At 43.3% G+C, this 20,903-nt stretch overlaps 1 protein-coding gene across 1 annotated transcript in view; it reads right to left on the reverse strand.

Moving 5' to 3' along the window:
- Ube2h (ubiquitin-conjugating enzyme E2H) overlaps positions 1-20,903 on the reverse strand; it is a 95,482-nt gene that overhangs the window by 31,340 nt on the left and 43,239 nt on the right. The window contains exons 2-3 of the mRNA NM_001172127.1: positions 17,863-17,939; positions 16,518-16,592 (exon numbers count right to left, since the gene is read on the reverse strand). Coding sequence (NP_001165598.1) covers positions 16,518-16,592; positions 17,863-17,939 — 152 coding nt within the window. The remainder of the gene's footprint in view (positions 1-16,517; positions 16,593-17,862; positions 17,940-20,903) is intronic.

Raw genomic sequence — 20,903 nt, forward strand, 5'->3', positions numbered from 1 at the left:
AGGAGTGCTGTGATGTACTTGGTTCAGGACATGAACACAAAGCAGCTATGGCCACCCACAACAACAGGCAGCAAAACCAGCCAACATTCCAGCAGGCACCGCTAACTGGACTGTTATTAGGAGAGGCAGAGCGAAAGGGGGAGGGAGGAGAATAAAGAGGCCATAAAGGGGGGGGGGGATGATACTGGAGCTTTCTGGAGAAGAGTGAGAGGAAGGACTATGGGATAGCTATGATCAATGTATAAATTTGCCAAAAACAAAAACAAAAAAAATATTATTTAATCCAGGCAAAAACATGTAACATACTGATTTATTAATAACACAGTATTTAAATAACAAAGTAATAATACTTTTATTCTCTGGGTTTTATGGTAAACTTGTAGTGAACCATATATATCAAAGTAGGAAAGGTAATTCACTAGGCTACAGAGCTGTGCCCACACTGGACATCAAAACAGAAAGTGAACAAGACTGTTGATGATTTCATCTGCCAGGGCTAGTGCTACATCCTTGTAATCAGGAGGCAGATGTAGGGTGTCAAGCCAGAGACCAGCCCGGGTGATACAGTCAGATCTAACTCCAAAAGGAGAGAGTCTATGTAACACTAAATATTCCTTTTTAAAGAAAACAAAGATAGCTGGAAAGATGGCTCAGCAGTTAAGAGCAGATGCTACTATGCTAAGCTCCTCTCCCCAACATCCACCCAATGGCGCACTATCACCTGTAACTGTGTTGCAGGAGACCCATGGCATCCTGTTCTAGCTTCACGGCAGACAATAAATACATACGCATAAAGAAACCATAACAAACAAACAAACAAGTGGGGACTGGAGAGATGGCTCAGTGGTTAAGAATACTTGTTGCTCTACCAGCCTAGGTTTAGAGGACCTGGGTTCAATTCCTAGCTACTATATAAGATCTAACAAGTATCTGGTAACTCCAGTTCTAGGGAATTTGATGCCCTCCTCTGGCAGTCAATACATACACAGAGTGAACAAATATACATGCAGGTAAGACTCCTATATATAAAATAAAAATAAATATTTTTTAAAAGAGAGAAAACACTTGGGTATGTTTGCCCTTTAACAGCAAGCTTGCACATAGACAGGAGGCTGGAAGCAAACACACATACAGATACAGTGCAGAGTTCTCAGCTGACACCTGCCACAGTGTTGTCAAAATCCTCCCCACCCCACATCCTCATGCCCAGAACTAGGGTTCAACAATGTGACAAGGGTAAGTGTTGGGCATCTGGGTGATAACTCCAGTATTCTACTTTCCCCTTCCTAGTGCTCCCAGATTTCTATGTTTAATTTTAAAAGTTAAAAACCTTTCAAATAAGTAGAAACAGAATCAAGTTTTTAAAATGGATTATGTGTGTATATACTAGTGCTGAATCTTTTAAAGGAAAATGATCAATAAAACCAAAATTTCCGGGCTGGAGAGGTGGCTCGGTGGTTAAGAGCACTGACTGCTCTTCCAGAGGTCCTGAGTTCAAATCCCAGCAACCACATGGTGGCTCACAACCATCTGTAATGAGATCTGATGCCCTCTTCTGGTGTGTCTGAACAGCTACAGTGTACTTATATATAATTAAAAAAAAAAAAAAAACACCAAAATTTCCTTTTGTTTATATAAAACAAGAATCCATTACTAAAAAACAAAATAAAAACCAAACCAAAAAACCTCCCTCAGCTTGTGAGGAACATGCTACTCAAGATTAAATTTAAGAATATACTATTGGGGAGTTGGGGATTTAGCTCAGTGGTAGAGCGCTTGCCTAGCAAGTGCAAGGCCCTGGGTTCAGTCCCCAGCTCCGAAAAGAAAAGAAAAAAGAGAGAGAGAGAGAGAGAGAGAGAGAGAGAGAGAGAGAGAGAGAGAGAGAGAGAGAGAGAAAGAAGACACTATTGGAGCTGGAGAGATGGCTCAGCGGTTAAGAGCATTGGCTGCTCTTCCAGAGGTTCTGAGTTCAATTCCCAACAACCATCTGTAATGGGGCTGATGCCCTCTCATGTGTCTGAAAACAGTGACAGTGTACTCACATAAAATAATCTTTTTTAAAAAGAATATACTATTATCCCAATCATAAAGGAATTTAGAGCCTGGCCTCACTTGTGATCCTCCTGCTCCAGCCTCCTAAGCACTAGGATTGAATCAAGGGCCTCCCACTCTGGGCAAGTGTCCCTCAACTCATCTCTACCCCACAGCCTACAAACCTTCCAATGAACAGGAAACAGGACTGAACCACTGTTTTTTTAACTCAAAAGAATGGTTCTGTGTGAATTACAGTAGCTCTGTCCCACTGATAATCCAAATGTGGTCTTGGTAGTTAATATCCTGCTTTGCTACAATTGCAGTGAGCCCTACTGAAGCCAACACTTCCAATGCTGACTACAGGAAAGATTTTTCTGGAGAGTTCTTCACAACACGTTAGATTAGAAAGTAGCTAATGTCATGGAGAAAAAAGATAGGAAGGCTAGAGTAGAGGTTGCAATTTTCAGTTGTGGCCAGAAAAGGTACCTCACCAGATGGGAAGGGGAGCAGCACTTGGCACCCAAGAGAACACCTAAGTTATACAAACAGTGGAGTGTGAACCACAGTGGAAGTTTGCATCATTCATCTTTTGAAGATTAGCAAAGGCGTAGCTGAAATGAAGGGGAAAACCAGATTCAGGGCAGAGAGGACACCAGCTTTCAACAAGAGGAAAAGGAAAACCCTGGAAACTAGTGCCTGAACATCATTTCTTTTTTTTTTTTTCTTTTCTTTTTTCTTTTTTTCGGAGCTGGGGACCGAACCCAGGGCCTTGCGCTTGCTAGGCAAGCGCTCTACCGTTGAGCCAAATCCCCACCCCCTGAACATCATTTATTTTTAAACAAGTGACTGACCAAATCAAATCAAATCAAAACAACTTAAAAAAAAAAAAGGCTTGTTGAAGGACAGCTCCATTGGCTCCCAGCACCTTCATTATTTGAGAGATGATACAAAGGTATATCTCAAGCAAATTGAATAAACAGGAATCCTACATGAGAACGAAGATTCAGCTTTCTGATGCCATGGGGCACCTTAAGGGAATAAGAGTGATGTTGGTGAAGAGCTCATAATATATAAAAACTGTCAGACAATGATTAAAGTATCTCCTCCTTTGGCCTGGCCAGAACAGTCCATTTGAAATCCAAGGTTTCTAGACTGTTTTCAATTAAATTTCAAATTTGGCCTGGCTGAATACAGGAGTATATAATAGGACCAAAACCAAAAGATTTGGAACCCCGAATGCAGTCCCCCAGTATGCTAAGAATTACCAGTATCAGAATTCTGAGACGGAGGCTAGAAACACATGCAAAGAGCAAAGTACTAAATGGGCAATGTTCCAGCCCCAACTCTGTTACCAACTTCAGGCTTTGAGCTAGTCATCTCATCTGTGAAGATAATAAACAGCCAGACTATATCATCTCTAAACTCCCATTTTTACTCTATTTCTAGAGGTCCTTTGGATGCCAAGCATCTGGGATTTCTTGGTCTAGAGCTCCAAGAACAGAGGACTTCAAAGGAAACGCCCATTGGTGACATCTTAAAGGAGACTGACTTGGTGAGGCAGTGCTGTCGAGCAGGGTATCTGAGAACGTCATACGTAAGTACCAGTGTGCTGTACCACCAGTGAGTCACAGCACCACTGACTGTTCATCCCAAAACAGGCAGTCTTAGCTGACACCTTCACCTTCAACAAGGACCTCATACTCCTAGTGCAGGCTTTTATCTAGAAGAAAATACATGTATTTTTATACAATTCCATATATTTTAGTCATCTCTCTCCTCCTCCCCACTTGCTCCTCCACAGACTGTACTACTGTGAAGGCTATTAGCAGGTTTTCAAAGGGCAAGGAGACCGTGAATGTGCGTGTCTCAGACATGGTCTATATATCGTTGACTGGGCTGGAACTTGCCCTGCAATGGTTCTGCTTGCTTCCTAGCTACAGCGAGTAGAGGCATATGCCACGATGCATAGCTCAAATTCTTAAAACAAAACCCAAAAGTCAAGCAATAAAAAGGAACATTATTTCCTTACATTTGCTCTTATACAATCTGTGCACAGAGTTTCTGGCACAGACACTTACATTCTGGACAAGAATGCCAACAATGAAACTTCTGGATGCGGAAGGGAGAAGACTGGGAAAGAACAAACTAGGAATTCAGAGAAGGAACGTTCTCAGGACTGAGCATGTTTGCCCTGGCACCGTCCTCTTCCTTTTGGCAACACTATGACCACATTAATGAATGTGTCTGCAACAAGACAATTTCCCCAATGACTGTTTCCATCCCACCAGAAACTAGTATGAAGATATTTTAAGAGGACATATTTTGAAAACAGCCTTTATGGGAATGTGGTAAGTAAAAGCAGCAAGTCTCAGAAACAGACATGGGGTGGAGGGAGCATGGAGAGACTGAACTCAGGACCCCAGGAAGAGAAGAAGCAATTCTATTCCCTAAAGGTGCCAAATGACCAAGGAAATAAGGGCACCAGGGAAATAAGTATAGCTCTGTCCAAGGGACAGAGAAGAGCCGGGCCTCAAGTGGCTGAGGTTGGCCGGGGCTGATGCAATTAACTGTGGTGTACGAATTCCTATGAGAAAATTAAGTAAAACATTGTCATTTTGGTATTTGTTAGGACAAATGTCCAAACAAACCTTCTCAAAAAGTAGATGACTCAAGTCAAGCATCTGTCTGTTTTGTTTTTAAGTTTTTAAAATATATTAAGGGGCTGAGAATACAGCTTGGTAGTAGAGCTCATGCTTATTTGAGTATGAAGCCCTGGGTTCAATTCCCGGGACCCAAAAAAACCTACACACAAACACACATGACTGAATGCTATCTTTCCTTGCAGTAGTATCTCAGAAACACACACACACACACACACACACACACACACACACACACACACACACACGGTTTTCAAGATAGGGTTTCTCTGCTATGTAGCCCTAGCTATCATGGAACTCACTTCATAGACCAGGCTGGTCTCGAACTTAAGAGATCCAGCTGTCTCTGGCTCCTGAGTGCTGAGATTAAAAGCATGCGTCACCACTCCCTGACTTTGAGGATAGAGTCATAGCTTCTATCTCAATTCCTGACACTCAGGTGACCAGAGTTATCCAGTTAAAGAAGGGTGACAGCCACATTTCAGCTGTGTGCACTGACACACCGTCTCAGACCTTTACCTTACCTCAGACAGACAGGCCTGCACCAGAGCAGAAGACTCTTCAGGCGGGACGACCTTACTCAGGAGATGGACCTGGCCTGTCTCTTTTCAGGTGAGAAACCAACCAAGAAGGAGCTCAACTCTCAAAACCCTGTGTCCTGGAAAGTTCTGAACTGGTCCTATGTGTTTAGGGGATCTGAACTCATCAAGGGGTCCTCTTTTCCGTTTCTCTGATGATATGAATCTGACTAATGGGCTGGATGGGTAAGGAACATTCATCTGTACCTAAGGAGCGATGAGGGGTTGTCCTGAATCACGACGGTTCTCTATCAAACTAGTCAGCTGCCAAAGCCTTTAGCCCACTCCCTACTATCTTTGCCATTTCCACAATGACCTTAGTATCCTGTCATTCATCAGTCACACTGAGAAATCTGGAAGATTTTCAGAGCAGCAGGAAGACAGTAGAGAATTTCAGGTTTTTAACTTTTCCCCACCTTTTTTGGAGACAGGTCTCATACTCTTTAGTTCTGGATAGCCTAGAACTTGCTATGTAGACCTGGAGAGCACCTCAAACTCAGAAGAGATCTGCTGGCTGATGGCCCTAGGTGCTGAGATTCTGAAGGTGTGCAGTAGCACATCTGGCTCTAGCAATTTTAACAAACTCAGTCAAAAGCTGGTATTTAAGGTCAGATTGCCCAATGCAGTGAGCCTTGACAAGTCAATCTGTCTTTCTACTGCCATTTCTAAGTCTAGATTAAATAACTTCAATACACCAGAGGAATGTCAGAAACAGAAAATGAGTTAATAATGAGTGAATACAAGTGACTAGCATACTGTAAGCCCTCAGTGATGTCAGTTTGGGCTGCTAGAAATGGTACTGCAGACTTGAATCCAGAAGCCAGGAGAGTGCAAAGGTTGCATTGTATGCTTCAGTATTAGACTGCACTGTGCACTGGCTCTGGGTTCAAACTCCACCACAACACAACACAACACAACACAACGCAAGAAAAGGAACACAATTTCAGTACAAGGAGCTTAAGCAAAGTACCTCCCTCTCCTCATCTCTCCTTTCTTTTTCGAGGCAAGGTCTCAGTAAGACCATGCTAGCCTCAAACGTACTCTTGCCCTGCCTCTGAAGGGCTGGGGTTACAGTCTGTCCTATGACCCCCAGTTAAATAACTTCATGCTACTGTTCACAACCTAGAAATGAAACTCCCCAGCACACACAAATATCACTCTTAAAAGGTTTTATTATTTAGTGTGTGTGTGTATGTGTACGCTAACTGATGGCCAAGTAGGCCAGAAAGGGGCTTCGGGATGCCCTGATGCTGAGATGCAAGCAGTTGTGAGCTGTCCAATGTGGGTCTGAGGTACCACACTCCAGTGTTCAGCAAGAACAAGCTCTTAACTGCCGAACTATCTCTCCATGCTCCACAACAACTGCTTTGAGGAGCTGTCAAGGGTGAGGGGGTATTCTGACGTTGATATTATCTTTCATATATTCTCCTCATAGTGAAAATAGAATCTACAATACTCCAATGGCTTTTGTGCAGCACTGTAATAGAATTTGGTCAAAACAAAACAGTACAACAAAACAGTCAGAAAGCCCCACCAGAGTGGAAGCAAACACTGCGGATTTGGCAACCAGTATGGTGATTCATCACGGCCTCATGAGGCAACCGAATGAAACCATCTCTCAAGTGCCTGTCAACAACAGGGTTTAATAAAACCCAAAATATAAATAAATCTTAAGTGGTATGACCATGTTTATCAAAGGGAAGTAAAACATAACTGTTTGTAAGGTGTTTTTTGTTTGTTTGTTCTGAGGCAGGGTTTCTGTGTGTAGCCTTGGCTGTGTGACAAGTTGTAGACCAGTCTGGGAGGGAACTCACAAAGACCCACCTGCTTCTGCCTCCCAAGTGCTGGGATTAAAGGTGTGTGCCGCCAAGCCCGGTTCGGCATAATTCTTTTTCTTTTCTTTAAATTTGATTCAAAGAAAAAAGAACTGGTTGGGAGATGGCTCAGTGTTAAAAAGCCTTTGCTGTTCTTCCACAAGACCCAAATTTGCCTCCTTACATTCGCACTGGGAAACTCCCACTTGTGTATAACTCCAGTTCCAAGGCACCTAATACCCTCTTTTCTGGCCCCTGTAAGCACCAGCACAGGTGGCATTCATTCATACGGACACAGAAATAAAAGAATGGCTTCCAGAGACTCATTGTGTTTGAATGATTGTCCACAGGAAGTGTCTCTATTAGGAGGTGTGGCCTTGTTGGGAGGAGGTGTGCCACTGTGGCGGCTGGCTTTGAAGTCTTATTTGAAGTCATATATGTTCAAGCTACACCCAGTGTGGCACGCAGCCGCCTGTGGATCAAAATATAAAACTCTCAGCTCCTCCTTTACCACTGTGTCTGCCTGCACCCCATCATGCTTCCCACTGCAATATTGGACTAAATCTCTGAAGCTGGAAATCAGCCCTATTTAAATGTTTTCCTTTATGAGAATTGCTATGATCATGGTATGATGTCTCTTCACAGCAGGAGAAACCCTAAGACACCAAGATTATGTTTGCATTCTAACATCAAATCTTAAGAAATGATCAAATACCAAAAAGATGTCAGAATAACCAGCACAAATGTGAAAATCTCCTATCTTAAAAGTAGAAACCCGGGCTGGAGAGATGGCTCAGCGGTTAAGAGCACCCGACTGCTCTTCCAGAGGTCCTGAGTTCAATTCCCAGCAACCACATGGTGGCTCACAACCATCTGTAAAGAGATCTGATGCCCTCTTCTGGTGTGTCTGAAGACAGCTACAGTGTACTTATATATAATAAATGAATAAATTAAAAAAATTTTTTTAAAAAGTAGAAACCTAAGCAGCAAAACGGAATTTTTGTATAGCCAACAAGAAGATTATGCAATAATGAACTCTCCAGAAGCCATACATTATTAAATGAAGACCCAGTGCCAAGAGAAGACTTTCCTAGTGGTCACAGAGGCTTCTCCCCAGGCTTTCAAAACAATACAAGCAATTACCACTATTCTTGTTTGCCTGCAGAACTAGATGGGAAAACTCTATAACCATACCAAGTCTTTAGGACATGTTTTTAAAAACCATCAAGCTAGAAGCTTCCCACCTGCTGTAGCTAGCCCTCACAGGGTCCAAAGGTACTATGTTGCTATGCAGGCTACTAGTGGAGAACTGTCATCAACAGTTGTCACTCAGGTGTGGACTCTGCAACAATAATAACTCATAGGCCAAGATGAGCCTACTGGAGCAATAGTGGCAAATTTGTTAAAGGAATAACTAACTCCTTTCTGATTGAATTCCATGTCTGCTCTATAGGAGGGAATTCATGGCAGACACTGGAAACCCAGCCAAAGGCTTTTGGCTGAGCAAATCATAGGCCATAGTCAAGAAGCTACTGCTCCTGCTTTTTTTTTTTTTTTTTTTTGGTTCTTTTTTTTCGGAGCTGGGGACCGAACCCAGGGCCTTGCCCTTCCTAGGTAAGCGCTCTACCACTGAGCTAAATCCCCAGCCCCTGCTCCTGCTTTGCTAGGTGGTCAGGATATGCCTGTCAAATTGCCTTCTAAATAACTATGTTATGCATATAGATTAGTGCTGCTGTTAGACTTATTCCAAGAAGGTTCTTTCAGCAATGGTCAAAGGGACTCCTAACATGGGATATTTATACCACTCCTCCAAAGCTCAAGAAACAAAGCAGAAGGAGCAGAAAGGCCGAGCAAAGGGTGAGTGTGATGGGGCAACACATGGCATGGCTACTGCACTCTTGAACTTACTGCATAAGATCACTACAAGACTGGCTCATTAACACGGCCTTGTCATAGCGAGGGGTCCACGGAGCACTACTCATCTCTGAAGACTCACACCAAGTTAATGGTCAGTATGGGACAGAGACACATTCTTCAGTGATATTAGCTACAGTAAGGTGTCCAAGCTCCTGCAAACAACCTTAATGAAATTCACTGGGGAGCTTGCTCCCCCCCCCCATATGAAAATAAAGGCCAGTTCGCTGGGCGTGGGAAGGGAGGAAGGGAATTAACAGGTGGGGTTGAGGATAATAAACATCTGGCACTGTTCAAGGAGAACTTAAACTGCCATTATTAAGTCAGCTTCGGAAGGAGATGGCTACGTCCTCTATTCAGTACCACATAAAGGGAAGGCCAATCCTTAAAGGATAGAGAGGAGAGAAGGTAATGTGCTGTTTGTTTTCATTCTAGTGACCAACAAGATGAACTCATATGACATGGGTCCCTGACAGCCAGTTCATGACGATAGGACCGGTTTAATAAGTGGCTTTTCTCTGTGGTAACTTGGTATCCATTCTCTCTGCCTCATTCCTTTCACTATCATCATAAAGACCATATTCCTAACCTCCCAGCCTTTTATGTTTCTCCTCGATTATTGTTCCCTCCATCTCGTGCCACTTTATATGCCCAGGACACACCAAGAACTTTTGTGTTTGCAAACAGCTCAGCCTCTGCAGTCATAAATCCAGACACTTCCTTTCCCACCAGTCTCTTAAAATTCCTCTTCCTACCTGCAGCCTGTATTCAACTTCAGACTGAAGACCTGACACTAACATTGCTCTGTAGCCTTCCTCTGCAAATCCTACTCCCTTCCCACAGTGTCTATCTGCCCAGTCGGGTGGTCTCTGTATCTCTTGATGGAGCTGTTCCAGCTCCGGTCTATGCCTGACACACCCTTGTATTTCAGTTACCTCTGAACTACTGTATGGGATATAATGCAGATGCTGTCATTAGTTGCCCTATTATAATTCAGGGAATGCTGTACACATCCCAAATTGAGGATTACCTTTTAGATTGTTTCTGGTACATAAGTGAGGTTTAATCAGTGGATACAGAATCCTTGGATTTAGAGGGTAAATTGTACTTGGACATTAGGGTGACACTAAGAAGAAATACAACCATTCTAATATTCTTCAAAGCAACAGACTTTGAGTATTTGCTGGGCATGAGGGCTGTTAGCAAAACAGCCTTTGTAGAGTTTATCTATTTGCTAATTTTTATTTATTTATTTTTTTAAAAGATTTTATTTACTTTATGTATGTGAGCACACTGTAGCTGTCTTCAGACACACCAGAAGAGGGCATCAGATCTCATTACAGATGGTTGGGAGCCACCATGTGGTTGCTGGGAATAGAACTCAGGACCTCTGGAAGAGCTGTCAGTGCTTTTTTTTTTTTTTTCCCTCGAACCCAGGGCCTTGCGCTTGCCCAAGCGCTGTACCACTGAACTAAGTCCCCAACCCCGCTGTCAGTGCTTTTAACCGCTGAGCCATCTCTCCAGCCCGAGTTTTATGTTTAAAAATGTAGCAACTTGTCACAATGCGCTCAACAACTCTGTGTGGACCCTCTGCCACTTAAAAATCTTCTCTGCAGCAGCTCCCTGTTCTCCGGTGGCTTTTCCTTCTGCTTTATCCCATCCTGCAAATCTTCATTCTCTCCTCAAGTCCGTTCACATGAAGAACAGATCCAATCAGCAGATACTCTCATCCTCGGCATTTTCTATTTTAGAGACACAGTTTCTCTGCAGCTCTGGCTGTCATGGAACTTGCTTTATAGACCAGGCTGGCCTCGAACTCGATGAACCACCTACTTCTGCTTCCCAAACACTGGGGTTAAAGGTATGTGCCTTCACTGCCTGGCCTTACAGATGATCTCTAACATCCTCAGCAAACGCTCTCCCTTTTTTACCCCTTTGTTCCTTAAAGACACGGCTCCTACTTGATGCTACAATACCAAGTTTTTCTTTCCTAAACAAATCCCTAAAAAGAACAAGTTAAAAATCTTTCATATCCCATTTAAACAACAACAACAACAACAAACAAACCACAAAACACCCACTGGGCTGGGCCTGACGGTACCTGTCTTTAATCCCAGCACTCAGGAGAGAGGGGTAGGCAGATCTCTTAGTTCAAGGCCAGTCTGGTCTACAGATCAAGTTTCAGGACAACTAGGGATACATAATGAGATCCTTTTTTAGCTAGGAGTGTGGTATATCTTTAATTCTAATATCTCTAATCCTATATCTCTAATCAATTGGGAAGCAGAGGAAGCGAGTTCAAGTTCCTGTCTCAAAATCAAACCTGTCTCAAAATAAAGCCAAAATCTGCTCTTCTGATGGACTTTGTTTTAGTTCTGAGAGAGTTTCATATAACCCAGGATGGCCCTGAGCGCACTGGGCAGCTGAGGGTGACCGTGGAACTCTGAGTCTCCTGCCTCCATGTCCTGAGCTACACTCCATGTATTTAACCCCGTCTGCTGGTTAAGCAGCAGCACCCTCAACCTCAGCACCCTTTCCACAGAGGACCTTTGTGACCGCAGCTGGAGTAACTGCTTCCACCCACAGCCTTCTTCTCAACAGAAGTGTCGTCCTGAACACCCAAATCCAACCTCTAAATAATCTGTCCATCACACTTAAGATGACCTACCTTCTCTGAGCACCCCTATGTGAGCCCCTATATTCTTTTCCCTGAATGAAGATCAGAACCGTCTTTTCTTTAAATAGCTTAGATGTTCTTGGTTAGAGAGGCTTAGAATTAATCTTTAATATCGGTTATTTTAAATTCTGCCAGGACCATACTGCTCACTCCTGTGCTCCTGCACATGAGTGGTACCAGTAGAGTAGGGATTCGATAAACTTAATGGCTTGAGCTGCCACACACATTTTAATGCACAGAGACGGTTCGTTTTCAGAGCGCCTGTGAGTGACTGCATTCTCATCCTCATAACTTTAAAATGCTCCTTAAAATTTTCTTACTACACTTTGCTACTGAAGTTCAAAACAGAGTTATTTGATATAGGAATTTAATTCAAATCCAAGGTCATGAAAGTCTAGAAGGATATAATTGGTCAAAATGGGATTTGGCTTCCTTAGCTCAAAAGTTCACTTAGTTGTATAAATATTCTGGTGGCACAAGTAAGTCTTTGTTAAGTGACATCTCATGACCGACATACTCCTCCCTATCCTCAAACTTGCGTTCTCACTTCAGTGATGGGCATTAGTCCTGGGGAGTTAACTAGAGACGGTTTCTGTCTAGAACAGTGAAATGGAACTAAGCACTCTTCGACAATTCGCCATACTGTGTTAGAAGACTTCAATCCCCAGTGAGGTACCATCTGACCATGGTGAATAAAACAAGGAGCTGCATTGCCCTTATTCTCTGGCACAAGCATAAAGATATGGCACACATATTACCAGAGTAGCTTCCAACTAAGAATGAATCGGATTAGGAAATTTAAAAGGGATTTTGACAGTTTGACAACCTAAACTGTCCGACTTAGTTGATAGCCTAATCTAGAGATCTGTGCTACGGCTCAGTACAGTTCAACTATATAGTCAAGGCACACCTAACTCCTGATCCCTCTGCTTCTGCTGGGACTACGAGTGTATGCCACTGGGTCTGGTTTGCCTTTTTGTTTTGTTTTTAAATTTTTTGGTGTTTACCCTACATGGATGTGTTTGTGATGGTGTCAGATTCATTGGCACCTGAGTTCCAACTGTCTTAGTTATAGACAGTTGTGAACTGCTATGTGGGTGCTGGCATTTGAATTTGGGTCCTCTGGAAGAGCAGTCAGTGCTCTTAACTGATGAGCTGTCTCTACGCACACGCACACTTTAAATTTACCAAGCAATATACATGCTACTGAGTTGGCTACAGACAGATCTCAAGCACACACTGTAGTTCAACCACATCATTACCTCACTATTTAAAATTTTACTCTCATTGCTACACACAAAACATTTGTTGTTTGGATATAGCGACCTACTATGTACCTCTGGCTGGCCTGAGCTAGGTTTGCAGAGCAGGCTGAAATTAGACTAACGGAGATTCACCTGCCTCTTGTTTCTGGCGCGCTATGCTGCCCTGCCCAGGACACATACAGCATTCTTTATTTTATGTATATTACGGTTGGTGTAAGTGCACGGTATTGCCCTTCTACACGTGTGCTCAGCAGTGGTTTAGCTACTGCACATGTGTTCCTTGCTCCTAACGGCACATGCTAGAGCTAACAAGTGGAATCTGGAGAAGTGGGCATGAAAACTATGGACCCACCTCTCAGATGAAAACAGCACTGAGATTCCAAATAGTTCTCAAGTTTGCATTTGTATCCTCACATCTCAAGGCTTTGTAAAGATAACACTTTTTTAAAAATAAAAACTTTCTTTACACTCTCTGCTCCACAGAGGCACTGCCTCACAAATCATGTAAAGAATATTTGTACTTTACATCCATTTATTCTTCTAGCCTCCTAATGTCAACAAAGGAGGCCACACACTGAGTATTTCATGAACAGTTAGCAAGCGAATAAGTCACTCAATTCTAATTGGTCCTCTGTAGTTCAGGCTGTCCAGCTTTGACTCCTGATCCTCCTGCCTCCACCCGCTCAAGGGCTGATACTACAGGTGTGCAGCACTAAGCATGTTAAAAAACAAGTATATGACTGAGGTAACATCTTGCAATATTACCAGGCTGATTTACAACTCCTGGCTCCAAGCAAATTCTCCTGCCTCAACTACCTGATTACTAGTACTATAGAGGCATGAACCACCAGGTCCAAACTCCTTTCTATTTTTTACAGAGATGGGGTCAATATTGTCTAATGGCCCCAAACTTGTAGGTTCAAGCAATCTTCCTACTGAGGAGCTGCGACTAAACAGATGAGCACCACAGTTCCTGGCCAGTGTCTTATTCTCCAGAAAGACAACAGATAGGATGGATATAATTTTATGGAAAAATTAAAATCAAATCTAGAACTCTTCCTGATAACCAGTGACAATTTGTTACTCATGGACACCTAACTATATGTAACTAAATATGGTCATTAACAACCAGCAGCACTTCTAGCACACATGACAAGGAACATCTATGAAAACTACGCCACAACTGCCATGCGCAGTGCAGAGGCAGGCTGCACTCTTTAACCCCAGAACTGAAAGGCAGAGGCAGGCTGAGCTCTAGAGCTCACTGGCCAAGCAATCAATCCACACCAACTATGAAACTCTGTCTCGAAGACCAACTGGATAGTTCCTGAAGAACACCACCTGGTCTTCATATGCAAACATGTATACACATGTCATATGTACAAGTGTATACCCTAACATTAACACACACACACTTCATATACAAACATGTATACACATGTCATATGTACATGTGTATACCTTATTAACACACACTTCATATGCAAACATGTGTACACATGTCATATGTACATGTATGTACCCTAACATTAACACACACACTTCATATACAAACATGTATACACATACATGTGTCTACCCTAACATTAACACACACGTATGCACGCACATACACACGTGTGCACACACACATGCACACACTTCATATACAAACATGTATACGCATGTCATATGTACATGTGTATACCCTAACATTAACACACACACACACACACACACCAATTCTATACTAATAAATATTTTTCAAATCCAAGCTGGGGGTGATAGTATACACCCAAGATCAGGAGGCTGAGGCAAAAGGACAAACTGAAGGACTACCTGGGCCCACACATACACATACACACAGTAAGAATAGAAGATATTTAATCTAAACTTACATTTACCTATTTAAAATGCTGAAGGCACTTCAGGTCTCAGACTTCATACATTCTAGACAAGCACTCTGCTACTAAGCTACACCTCCCAGTTCAAATCTTAGTATCTATGAGCTTAAATAAAACCCAGCCAACAGTATACATGCCAGACACTGGGAAAAAGATGTTAAAAGAACAGAGTCAAAATTATCTAACGTTCTTTCCCTTCTGTTTAATTACATGTCTAAACAACTCAAAAAGCAAATAAACCTTGCCCTTTTCAAATGAGCCCCAGCCTCTCAAAACACTTAAAGTGCATCCTCAGTAGTGCTGCAGCATGGCTGACACCCTGAAAACGGATCACGTCACAGATTAAAACTGATGCATCCTCCTCTGAAGAAAGGATGGCTAGCACACGTACTTCAACAACACCAACCTCCGCAAGGAAGAGGATACTCATATGCAGAGCATCAAGCTCTGAAGTGTACAGTAAGGCAACATAGAACGTATGAGTATTAAACTAACTGGGAATTTGTGTCCCTGGTTAGGGTTATGCAGTGTTTTATGTTTAGGTATTTTAGGGGAGGGGATGCACGCAGCAGTTCAGAGGTGGAGGCGCTGCCTGGATGAGCCAGGCTCCAAGTCTGTTCCCAGCAATGGAGTGGAAAGCAGTCTTTTAGGATAAATTTCAGAAAGCTCCAGTGAAAGGTACCCTTTTCCTGGGACAGCGGGATAAAGCTTGAGGAAGAGCTCTACTTCTATAGCACAGGCTGCATCCCCATAGCGGACTCTCTGCTCCATGAGCCCTGTCAGCTGTCAAATAACAGCGTAAGGTAACAGACTGCACTGGGAGTGCCGAGTTCCTGGCTTTAAATAGGTGTATATGACACGTATGTGAACGTTTGTATTTAAAGTGTTTCAGCAGAAAGGCTCAAGTTAAGAAGACACAGGAACAGACCAGGCATGGAGAGGCACAGCAGAAGAGCCCTGTGCAGAGAGGGCTCTTCTTTCTGCCTTTCTGCCTCATTGGCACGGAGCTGTGGATGGCTCTGACCCCCAGGCACATGGCTCTAATGTCAGGTGTACTCATGAACAGTGTCAGACTCAACACCTCACAGCCATCCCGCCACCATGTCTAGCCCTGCAGCTTGCAGGATCTTACAGCATTGAAGTCATTTCTCCTGGGCGGCTGCTGGCTGAGAAAATCCACCTCAGAACCTGAAGAACGAACAGCCTTAGGAATTTTCCATGTTGACAAAGAATTACAGATGTTCTTCAGTACTTTCAGGACGTAAAACTCTACAGGAAGTAAAGCAGTTTGATGCTGCTACAGGCTGCAATTTCTGATAGGACTTAGTTCTGGGATCATCCTTAATACATCATTCTAACACACAATTTGCACTACACAGAAACGTGAAAGGCTGGAATGAAAGCAAAACTTCAGGATGTTATTCCGTTTTGCTAGAGTAGGGGTTAGTTCAAACTGCAGGAGACTAGGCATCAGTTCTGAAGATGGTGAAGACAGCTCACAACTGTAGTCCCATGAAATCCCCTGCCCTCTTGTGGTCTGCAGACATATACGTGTAGACAAAACATCCACAAGTCTTTTTTAAAAAGCCAAGAAAGGAAAAATTCAGTTCAGTAAAAATTTTTGGACAATCATCTCTTATAAAATACACGGTTTTTATTTTCCTCTTAGATTTCAGAACTGTCATCACATACCTATAGATGGAGATTTGAAAGGGTATTTATCAGGAAGGTCCACTCTAACTTTCCACACCCCGCCTTCATATGGTGCTGTAACAGAAATAAGACATGTTACCCATTAGAACTGTGTCTCCAAATAAACCCAAGTGTAAATGAATAGTAAATCCCTCTGTCTCCTGAAAAAGGCCTCAAAAACCAATTCCAAAAGAGCCAGGCACTAGCTGAGCAAGGGGCCTTTGGCTGTGATCCAGGCACAGCGAAGATCAAGCAGGAGGAAGGCTAGGTGGGCGCTAGGCTAGCCTGGGGTACTAGGACCAACCAAGACCAGCTGCAACCAGCAGAGCGGGCACCTCACCTCAGACTAGAGCTTCTCTTCACACTGCATCTAACAGGGACAGATCTGCTCTATTACAATTATCCCGTTCTGATTAGAGTATCTCCTCCTTACTCAAGAGACTGAGGCATGAGGACCCAAAGCTCGAGGGCCCCTGAACTGGAGTAATTTCTAGTGAGACCCTGCACCTCACTAAGAGACTGAGGAGATAGCTCAGTGGTTAAGAAGACTTGCTCTTGCTGAGCCGCCAGATCAAACCTTCAGTACTCACATTTCAGCTTCCAACAACTATACCTCTGCTTCAGAGGATCTGACCTCTCTTCTCACCTCTAAAGGACACCAGGCCCATATATGCTATACAAACATACACATACAAAAAATACTCACACATTCAAAAATGTAAAATGTAAAATGTCTCTTAAAAAGTGAGAGGGGCAGTGTGTGTGTAAGTGTGTGTGGAGTGTGTGGAGTGAGTGTGTGTGTGTGTGTGTGTGATGGACTGTAAGTCAGGGGTAGAGCACTTACCTAGCATGTACACAGTCTGAGGTCAATCACCAGTACCAAAAAAAGACACCATATATTTTTCTTTAAAATATCCAGAGTTAAGCCAATATTCCCTCGTTCTTACTAGATCCTACTGAACACTACTCATTTGTTTATAAAAATATAGTCAGGGGGTTGGGGATTTAGCTCAGCGGTAGAGCGTTTGCCTAGCGAGCGCAAGGCCCTGGGTTCGGTCCCCAGCTCCGAAAAAAAGAACCAAAAAAAATATAGTCAGGTTCCTTTTTCTCCTACCTTAATAAACCCCCCCAAACAAAACCAGGAGAAAATACATTTCCAAAGGAACACCGACGTGACCATCCATAATAGAACCCAGACCTTGTGAAAAAGGTAAGTGCACAAATGACACAGACCTCTTCGCTCACCGGTTCTAGTTAAAATTCACTTTCCAAAGTCATGCACCTGTTCATAGCTCTACTGTCAGTGAAGACTATAAAAAGAACACATACCCACACATGTACTTACTTCCTTGTGGTCCATAAAACTTGACAACAAATTCATTGAGTCCTCCTAGGATTGTAACCTCATGTTTGCTTTCAATGCTGGGGTAGAAGGTAAAGGAAATTATACAGGCTTAGCACATCAAAGAACTACAGGTGATATCCAAGACATGCCAGTGTGCCCGTGCTATCAAACGATGTATTTCTGGTAAAACATAAAATATACACAACTCTAGCAGACTATTTATATCCCTTACGAAAAGACTGTGGATAAGCTTTGGATTCAGAGAGACTAGCAATGTAAGTGTACTCTCTGGGCGTCTCCCTCTGCAAACAGAGTATGATTTCATGGGATTGTGTCAAGTTTACAGAGGGAAATTGGGGCAAAGCTGTGGCATTTGTTTTCATTCATTCCTTTGCTCCTGAGCTGTGTCTTCAGGTTTAGGTGTGGATCAGGACTCTAATCATGGATGGGCACCACTTCTTGTTCTCCTCTAACACCTGCCTCACTCTGAGACATCTTGAGAACTCTTTCACAGTGTAAGATTCAGGGCTGGGAGCCAGCTCCTTCTGTAATGTGCTTGCTGTACAAGCATGAGGACCTGAGTCTGATCCCAGACCTACGGTAAAACCTAGGCATGCTATGAAGCTACAATCCCAACAAATACCACCGGAGCAAAGTCAGGCAGATCCTCAGTGCTCTATGGCCAGCCATTTTAACAAGTAAGCTTTAGGTCCTAGTGAGAAACCTTGCCTCAAAAAACCAAGGTAGACCAGGCATGATAGCCTTTGATGCCAGCACACAGGCAGCAGAGGCAGGTGCTTCAGAGCTAGTCAGGACCTTGTTAGAAACAAAGCTACTCCTAAAAAACAATGTAGACAGCTCCTAGGGCAACGACTAAGGTTGTTCTCTGGCCGCCACACTCACAAACACATTTAAATGCACATGTACACTCACACAGAACTCTGACCTCCACATTCACACATGAAATGCCCATGTACATGTGTGCACGTGTGGTCCCACTCCCTCCCTTCTCTCCCCGTCTCACATACTGTAAAAGTAAAGAAGCATGTGGCAAGGGTAGGGAGCAGGTCTTCGGACCTGATTTCTCGGCCAGTCTGGGCTACACCATGAGTTCAGAGTCAGTGCAGAATTACATAACTAGACAACACCAGAAAGGACAAAAGGTATTGAGTGAGAGTATAGATAGTCCAATGATAGAGCATGTGGTCAGCATGCATAGGAACCTGCGTCCAACTTCCAGCATTCTCCCTCGAAGTGAATTTGGAAAAATTAAGATGTTATTAGAAGAGTGAAGAGGAGGCTGGAGAGATGCTCAGTGGTTAAGAAAACTGACTGCTCTTCCAGAGGTCCTGAGTTCAATTCCCAGCCACCACATGGTGGCTCACAACCATCTGTAATGGGGTCTGATGCCCTCCTCTGATGTGTCTGAAGACAGCTACAGTGTGCTCATATAGAAGGAAGGAAGGAAGGAAGGAAGGAAGGAAGGAAGGAAGGAAGGAAGGAAGGAAGATAGGTAGATAGATAGATGAAAAAACTTTTTAAAAAAGTGAGGAGGAAAATACCTTAACAAGAAAAAGTTCCAAACATTCAAAAAATAAAACAAGGAGACTAGAGAGGAGACTCAGTGAGGCTCAGTGATTATGAAAACACTGCTCTTGCAAATGGCCCAAGGCAATTCCCAGCACCAAGGCAGGTAGCTCACAGAGGCTGAAACTCCAGCTCTAGGGGATTTGATCTGATGCCTACTGGCTTCCTCAGGCACCATAACCACACACCCCACATACACACACAATAATTAAATTCTTAAAAAGAAACCAAAATGAAAAGACAATATATAAAGGGTTTGACGCATGAAGAACATTTTAGATGACATTTTCCTGCTATGAAGTGATAGATGGGAAGGTAACAGCAAGTGTTGTGTGGCACACACACTTGCATGTGGAGAACAAGTCTACAGCACCATGCAAGCCTAGAATAAAGCTTACTGCCATGCAAATCTTACAACAAACAAGTTTTTTGTTTTGCTCTGAGACAGGGTCTCACTCTGTAGCCCTGGCTCTCCTGGAACTCCCTATATGTAAACCTGGCTGGCCTTGAACTCAGAGATACTCCTGTGGCTGCCTCCCTAGTGCTGGGATTAAAGGCAGCACACACAGCTTTGCTCCTGCTGGTAAGAGTGGGGTCTCATTTCATTCTCTTCTGGAAACTGGCCTCCAGGAGAGATGGGATTCTCAGTGCTCACAAGCATCTGTAACTCCAGTTCCAGGGGATCTGGCTCTCCCTTCCAGCCTCCTTGGGCACCACACACATACACACAGGCCAAAACACCCAAGAAAGAAAATTGATGGCCTCAATCTGCACACATGCATGTCCTATGTAGTTAAGAGTTCCTCCCAGGGGTTGGGGATTTGGCTCAGTGATAGAGCACTTGCCTAGCAAGCGCAAGGCCCTGGGTTCCGTCCCCAGCTCTGAGGAGAAAGAGGAAAAAAAAAAAAAAAAAAGAGTTCCTCCCAAACACATGCCAACAGGTGCTTACAGCTATGTTCACCAAAGCTCCTGCCTGTAATGTGGTTAACATTCAAATACCAGGAACACTTAATGTTCATTAACCCTTTTGCAAAAGAGTTAACTGTGGCAGTCACACAACAGAGGATAGCACCACACTTGAGGAGAGGGAGGACAGGAGCTGGGGCTATGATAAAGCGTGTAACAAGGGTTCAATGCCCAGCACTACACCCCCACCCCTACCGAAGGAACCTTAAATATTTACAGTTGTGACTTACATTTGTGGGTGTCAACTAAAGGCATCTTTTCTGTCCTAAATCAAAAGGCTGGAAAAAAACAGTAAACCATTTTCTGGTTTGCTTAGGATTTAATCTATCTGCATCTATTTGATAAAGATTCTCTTTCCTAAATCATGTTAAAATAAGATTAATTCAATGTCCCTCTGACTTTAGTATAACCCACATCCAGATACAACAGGTCTGATTACACACTGAATCCTTGGCAGAGTCCATTTTGTATGAGAATCTAAAGGCCAA

The sequence above is a fragment of the Rattus norvegicus genome, chromosome 4, assembly GCF_036323735.1.
Source record: "Rattus norvegicus strain BN/NHsdMcwi chromosome 4, GRCr8, whole genome shotgun sequence".
In the NCBI taxonomy this organism is placed as follows: Eukaryota; Metazoa; Chordata; class Mammalia; order Rodentia; family Muridae; genus Rattus; species Rattus norvegicus.